Below are 7699 nucleotides of genomic sequence, written 5' to 3'. Positions count from 1 at the left end.
ATATTCAGCACTGCAAAGGGGGTTCTGCTATGTTTAGTCCTTAAGTTGGTTTTTGAGGCTTTGTTTCTATTTGAAGAACAATAAACTCACCTTTGTGATGTCAGCAAGGTGGGTAGGCAGTACTGACGGGGTATCAATATCAAAGCCTGACAATGACTCAACAATTTCTGTGGATGGAAAAATCACAAAGTTTTAGTGTTTCTTTATTTTTCTTTTTTCCTTTTGGGGCAATAAAACAGAGTTGTAAAACGTGGCAATAATCAGGTCTTAGGGAGTGCTGGAAGAGATCATTAAGAAGTTGGTGTCACATAAGCTAGTGGTTATTGATCTGAACAATATATTGAAGAACAGATATAAGGGTCGTATCTTGCATGTTTATGTGATAAGAACAGTTATCAAGGTGGACTGTTAGGGTGTTTAGTTTTATTGTACAGCCTTGGATCAAACAGGCAGGCTGATTGGCTAGGCCAAAGGAAATGAAAACATAACTAACTGAGAAAGAAAGAAATGGCTAGGATACATATCGGAACCAAAGACAATTTGTAGAGTCCACTTCCAACCTAAAGCCTGATTCTCAGAACATCCTAGAGAGTTCAATGAAGAGATAAATCTAGAGTACCAGATGGTCTCAGATGAGCCCGAAGTACATCTTTTCTTACCTTGTACGTTCATTTGCTCTGCATATTGTACCAAGAGACCTTGGTTAAGTTTTCCAGTGTTGAGTTTGACTATCTAAACCAGAGAGACAGAACTGGCAGAGAATGCCAGTTTCATGTCATGTCATCCAACTATTATGCCAGGAGAATTGGGCCTACTGAGGAGTTGAGTTTTAGGTTACTGGGTTCCTCCAGGCACCCACTAAAGATCATGAATGTACCTTATTATCTTCTTGACTTCTTTAGATCCACTCTCTTCTCTCTCCACTACTCTCTGTCCTAGGAGGTTGACTTATATGGACTATATCAGTGGTTGCTTGCCCTCTGCCTTTGGTATGGCTTGGTTCATTAGGCAACCCTTTAGGCATAGAGGTAATAATGGGCCTTGCTGCTTCTACTCCAAGGAACTGTCCTATTCCTTTGGGTACTAGACAAACCTTTATAAACAGTCCCTTTATCAAACTCTCCTCAAATTATCCTAATTTGAATGTGTCATCTGTTTCCTTTTGGAACCTGACCGATTTACTAGATGAGGGAATCTAGGTTGTGCCAGAGGAACAGAATTGTCCATGGGTTGTCCACCTGGGCTTCACTGGATGACTGTGGTTGAGCTGGACTGAACTAAAACTCTTGGCTTCTCCTACAGGTATTCTTGGTGTGAAGCACTCACCAAAGGCTCATCAAATGAGACAGAGGTTAGAGTGAGGAAAGACAGAAATCATACTATACATGATGTGCCTGCCACAGAACTGACTGACTCTACAAGGTCCAATAAATTACAGTGACTATGAGACATTTGTCCTCCTTATCCTTCTGTCAGAATGAGGATAAACCAAGAAATATGAAAGTACAAACTGACCATCAGTGAACTGAATTGTCCCCACATCCAAGGATTCGTCTTCTTGTAGTGCTCTGCTGATCAGCTTTTTGAGGTCTGAAACTGTGAGATAGATTTCTGATTGCTTGTCATCCTCCATCTTTCCATGAAGGACCCCTTCACTTTCAATTTTGTTGGAATCAAAAGACAGCATGTTACTTGCAGGACTTTTTGCTTCTGCACTGTTTCTCTTAAAGACGGCCATAAGTTGCATCTCTATGGAGCTTGAGCTGTAGAAGCAGAGGACACATCACACCCAAAGCCATTGTTACACACCTTGGAAAGAGAGTCATTATATTGCTCAAAGCTTCAGGACAGATTCAACCTCTGTCCTGATGGGCTCTTAAAAAATATCCCACTTCAAAAGTAATTTCAATGTTTATCAGAGGTTGGAAATGTGGAAAAGGATTGACATATATTTTTTGTTCTGAAATAGAATGTAAAGATGGGAGTTAAATCCAGTGTGAAGAGGGATTACTAACTGAATCTTGACCATAGATTTTTACTTTAAGTCTTTATGAAAAAAGTGTTGTCAAGAGTTGCTCTATTGACCAGTGTTTTTAGTGGTCTTATAAGTGGAGTCATGCAGTGCCAATCAGCAAGAAGGGTGAATTGTCATTTTTCCTACAAATAACTGCATTTTAAAAGGTTATGAAATAGCAATGTAGGATATAGCAGTGGGACAATAATATGTACACGTTGTAACCAATTCAAAGCTTTAGTTCTTAAGGATATTTCTCTTCTACTTTTTTCAAGTACTGTTTTAATTAAAAAATAAAACCTAAATTAAATCATAATCTTTTCTCTCAAGCTGTTTTAAAAATAACATCTCAAAAGAAAGTTGTGAGAAAGGAGAAAGGAAAGTAGCACATGGTTAACTATATTATTACATTTATTGATTCAATGCCTTTTTGCATGTAAAAATGAAATAGAATTCTTTGTAGCTCTGTCCTCTTAGATCAGGTTTTACCTTTTAGTTCATGCCCTAAACCTACACAGAAAGATGCAAAAGTGTTTTAAAGGCCACAGGAACTGATAATGTGTATTCTTAGCAGTTCTTTGGGCCAAGCAATTGGAGTCTACAGTTCATTATTTCACTAGTCAATTATAGGAACCAAAGCCGGATTCTTATGACTGAGCTCTTCAAAGTGTAGTGGGCTCTTGTCTAATTCAAACTGACCTTGGAACTGAAGAGCAATTTTTAAAATAAAACTACTGACAATATGATAATATTCCAATCCCATGGAGCCACTGACCTGCACTCCCACTGCACAATTTTTCCATTCTGGTGGGAGTCCTCATCAGAATGACTGGAAGTTCAGGGGGAATGTGTTGGCAGATCGGTACCCTAGTATTTTTAATAGACATTGGAGACAACTGTTTAAGGTCTGGAAACTTTCAGCCCATAGGAAAGATGTCTTTATTGTCCCGCTTCCAGATTCAGCCCTAGGACAGCATTCCTGGGGGTCCCTGGGGCATCTTTTTTTGCTCTGTGAGGCTCTGTGACCACCTTTGGTGTGGGGGAGAGGGCACGGCCTCAGCTCTATCTCTAGTGCCCAGAGGTCCCTAGGCCTCTCGCATTTGGTGAAAATTCAGATATGCCCTATGAAGATTTTGCCCACTGAGCGATTCAGAAACACTCTAGTATCCCTGAGAAAGAAGAGGCAGCAGCAAGCATGCCCACTGGCATCTGTTTCAGAGTTATCTCTTATGCGAGTAGACAGAATCCTACTTTTCAGAAAATAAATATCAAGTCCACTTTAAGAACCTTTTTTTCTAAAATAAGACAAAAGGTGGTTTCGCATTCTCTGATGAAACAACTGTGTCTTTGTCTCCTCTGCTTAACTTTAGGAGTATTTATTCCCGTGATTGTTTGTAGATTTTTGTCGATACTCTTCCTGGAAGAATGCGATTCTATTCTTGAGGGGATTAGTGGACTGTTCAAAAATCAGACATGAAGGCAGTTATTCTTTTAAGTCTGAGTGGTTAAAAATTCACCTCATGTCCTTCTATTAAGGTCTTTTAGAATAACTTTTATAGATGATCAGAAACATTTGAAATCATTGCTTTTGTGACTGTGTGTGTGTGTGTGCGTGTGTGTGTGTGTGTGTGTGTGTAGGACATGCCTTGCTTAAATCATTAATTGAAAAACATGGTATAAGACTCCAAATTTGTATGAAGGAGGAAGAAAAGATGGAGGTTGAGGCTTTTCCTTCTGTATAAGTACCTACTGACAAAATATAGAGAACATTCAACTGTCAAACAACATTTGGTTTATTGTGGACAAGATGAATGTATAAATTACTGCATTGCTATCCTCAATTAATATGACCTCTAATCTTTGCATGATGTGCTTTGTTATATATATAGTATGTATGAATAAATATAATGATTATTAAAAATAAGAAGAAGAAAAGTCCAAATTACCCATCTCTTTCTTTCTTTGGTCTTCATTTCATCATGCACAATGGGAACATGCAAGGAAGAAGAATTTTTATGAAATTTATTGAGACATTCAAAATATCATTTCATATACCCAAAAAACAAAAAGATTTCTTTCCACTGTCTCCCATACTTGCTCAGAGCTTTGAAGGAAACATACAAATTGTCATCAGAATTTGGATGGAAAATTTAAAAACCATATAAATCACAGGAAGTAAACATCATTATATGATGTGTCTGATTAAGATCTGAATATTAGTTCAAAGATTATATGTACTTTTATTCTTCTTAAAATCTTTGAGCTCCTCATATTCCTCCTAAAGAGATTGCAAATACATCCTATACATCTTACATTTTGGTTAGTACTGATGCCAGAAAGTTTTTTTAAAAAGTATTTTATAAATGAATTTCTCACTCCCTAAATAGCATTAAGTGATTAGTTCAATTTTTAATCTAATTTATCCGAGACTGGCCCTGGAACTGGTGTTTTGTTGACTGTTTTTTGAAGTGCTGTGATCAGAGTTACAAATATAGTTGAGGTTAGCTGTAGGTTTAGAGTTAGAGTTGAGTTTAGGGTTCAGGTTAGGCATAGGGTTAGGGTTATGGTTAGGATTAAATGTAGGGTTAAGGCTGAAATTACTTATATGGTTATGGTTGGTTATGTTTAGAGTTATGATGGCAATTAGGTATAGGTTAGGGTTAAGATTATGGTTAGGTTTTACTTTAGGGTTAGGGTTTGAGTTAGGGATAGGATTGAGGATAGGTATATAGGGTTAGGGTCAGGGTTAGGTTTAGAGTTGAGGTTAGGTATAAAATTATGTTTATTTATTGCTCTGTTGATGGGCATTTACGTATTTTTCAGTTCTTGGCTATTATAGATAAAGCTAGTATGGACAGTTGTGTACAAGTCTTTGAAGGAGTATACCCTCCAACTAAATGTTAATAGTTTCCCATATTTGTTTTAAGAGATAAAGCAATATTTAAAGTGAACCTTTACTGTTCATCTTTATAATCATATTAATAATAGATGTCCTAACTACTTCTCAGTTGTGTTGAGAGAATCGAATGAGGTCACTGAAATAAAAGTACTTATTAAATTGATCAGGTTTTATATAATAAACTGAAATAAAGACAGTATCAGGAGACACACAAAATTTTAGGTTTTGTGGGGATCTGTCTCCATGAGAAAGCAATTTCCTTCATGAGTTAACTTTACAACAGTCTGAGCATCGTTATTAATGATTAAAAGTTTGCCATACTTATAAGCAGATCATTTATTATATTCAGGGTCGAATGTTATTTGGGAGACTAAGCCTTCATCACATAATAGAAATCATTAAGAAAGTGTCATCGAATTTCCTTTATAAGCATCTTTGGCAGGAAAAGGAATAAATTTTTGCAGAGATAAACACATGGAAAAGATGCCGCTTCAAGGGATATATCTTTAAAATTTTTACCTTGCAAAATTTCATCAATCTAATATTTTGATTTTCTTCTGAAATAGAATATTTTTTATTATTAGCTTTTCATTTATTTGAAAAGAGGGGATAATGAGCACTTGAACATTCACCGAAGAAAACCGTTCCTATCATTTCCTTCAGGTTTAAATGAAAAATTTGTTCTTTAACTGCAGTGGTTTATCCAGAAGACCCTGCCATCTGTGCAGAATATTCTCCTATCACCTTTTATTTCTCTCTAATCCATCTGATTTCACATGGAATACTGTGGAGCAGCATCTTGAAATAAAGAAAAATGAGTCTGCTTTGGTAAATATTAAGGGTTGCATCTTTTATAGCTTTTACTTTTCAGTGTTTCTTTCCTTTAGAATTACATCAATCAGAGGGGCCTGATGTTTTCGAAAGAAATAAACTGGTGGAGTTCTCCCTCCATTTATTCTTTGTGAGCACATGGAGCCCCGGTTCTGTGCACCCTCTTGCTTTAAGACAATAGAAGGTGAAAGGGCAAAGAAGGACTTAGGGTGACTCCTGCTCTACCCACTTTACAAATCTCCCTCAAGTTCTAGAACCTCATTCTGTCACACCAGGGCTGATGTTTATCCTGCAGTACATTAAAAAAACATATTATGACCCCACCTGTAGATGTTTCGAATAATGAGAACTTAAAGAAGCAAGAATTCTTGCCCGAAATCACGAACCCACATTAGAATGTTGGGATGCCTATGGATACAGGCCTCCTGTGGGAGAGCCGAGGGAACATGATAGAATCCTACTGTAATGTGGCACTATTTTATTATTTCATTTTTTCTATTTAAAAGTTTAATTGGATGTTTTCTGTGGTAATATATTGCTATGGTTCAGATATCAAAATGATATAAAAGGTATATTTTGGGAAGTCTTGCTTCCACCCATCCCTGTCCACCCCATTCCTCCAACCCTGCTACCCATAGGCATCACTGTTTATTAGTTTTCCCTTTTTCTCATTGGGTCAGTCTGATTTGTTTAAACAATGATATTTAGCCTCACCAGGAAACCAGGCAATCAGACAACAAGGCAACTTTTTTGATATACCTCTATTTTCCCAGGAGGTTCATTGATAACTTTGCCAAGGACAGCAGATGAGCTCTCTGCAGAGAGCAGTGTTTCTGACTCCGGAGGGAGGAAGGAACATAGCTCCTGTGTTACTCTTTAAAAAAAATCACCTAGAGTCATGTTCGAATTAGACAATTCTTTTATCTGATATGTATTCCATTTTAGTGATTAGGCAGAGCTAAACAATTGGGAGAAAAGAGACTTTATAATCCTCATGACATCGGTTTAAAAGAGTAGAGGAAGAAAGTGATTTAAAAATTGAGAAGCGTCTGATTCTCTTACTTACCTAAATCCTAATACATGGATTTCTTCAAATCCTGGAAGTTTCTTAAATATCTTTTGCATCTGTGGAGAGAAAAAAATTGATGAAATACTTTTTTGGTTCTACTGGGTCAGATCTTGCCTAACTGAAAGAGCCTAAACATTTTTGGTGAGTTAGGAGAAAAAAATGAAAATGGAAAACTGAAGCAATGATTGAGGCCAGGTTTGTTTTTAGTGATTTCTAAAACCCAGAGGAAAGCGTTTTTGCTATTTATTTAAAAGCTGTAAAACTGTAATTGGGTAGTTCTGACTTGCTTTAATGGTTATTTATATAAAACATGTTATAGCTTTAAAGTGATACTTGGAAGAAAGTTTTTTGGCCACAGTATTTTTATTTATACACATAGAGTAACTGTGATATCTTTCAAATTGAACTATATGATCCGGAAAAATATCTGTAATGTTAAAGTCAAATGGCTGCTGCACTTAAATGAGACATTCGAAGCAGATTCTTCTCTAACAGACTAGACTGGCCCTTAGACTTATGTGAACTTTTCAATAAGTTTTTAAACTAATCTGATCTCGCTAACGAGGCATATTATCAGAGTATTTTATGATTGTTATATCCACTCACTCACTGACCCGCTACAGTCTGGCTCTGCTCCTGGATCGCCCCAGGAGGAATGGTTCTCTCCAGGTCATAGTCTCTTGGCTCTCTCCAAATCCAGTGGCATTTTCCATTCTTTCTCCATGGTGTCCCTGCTTTTTTCGGGTTCTTCTTCCATTTCTCTGACTACTCTCTCAGTCTTTATCCTATTCCTGTCTCTGTTCTCTACTTTAAATGTAAGGATTCTGCAAGTCTGTGCCCTCAGCCTCTTCATCTCACTCATTCTCTCATTTATTCAGTAAGCTTG

The 7699-nt window shown here is 36.9% G+C and overlaps 1 protein-coding gene across 2 annotated transcripts in view; it reads right to left on the bottom strand.

The window, feature by feature from the left end:
- IMPG1 (interphotoreceptor matrix proteoglycan 1) overlaps positions 1-7699 on the bottom strand; it is a 108630-nt gene that overhangs the window by 59678 nt on the left and 41253 nt on the right. For both annotated transcript variants that reach the window (XM_006926369.1, XM_006926370.1), the window contains 4 exons: positions 6811-6869; positions 3961-3981; positions 1516-1763; positions 91-167 (listed from right to left, as the gene is read on the bottom strand). In XM_006926369.1, the coding sequence (XP_006926431.1) occupies positions 91-167; positions 1516-1763; positions 3961-3981; positions 6811-6869 (405 nt within the window). The remainder of the gene's footprint in view (positions 1-90; positions 168-1515; positions 1764-3960; positions 3982-6810; positions 6870-7699) is intronic.

This window comes from Pteropus alecto, unplaced genomic scaffold, assembly GCF_000325575.1.
Source record: "Pteropus alecto unplaced genomic scaffold, ASM32557v1 scaffold7, whole genome shotgun sequence".
In the NCBI taxonomy this organism is placed as follows: domain Eukaryota; kingdom Metazoa; phylum Chordata; class Mammalia; order Chiroptera; family Pteropodidae; genus Pteropus; species Pteropus alecto.
This window is presented reverse-complemented; position numbering and strand designations above follow the sequence as displayed.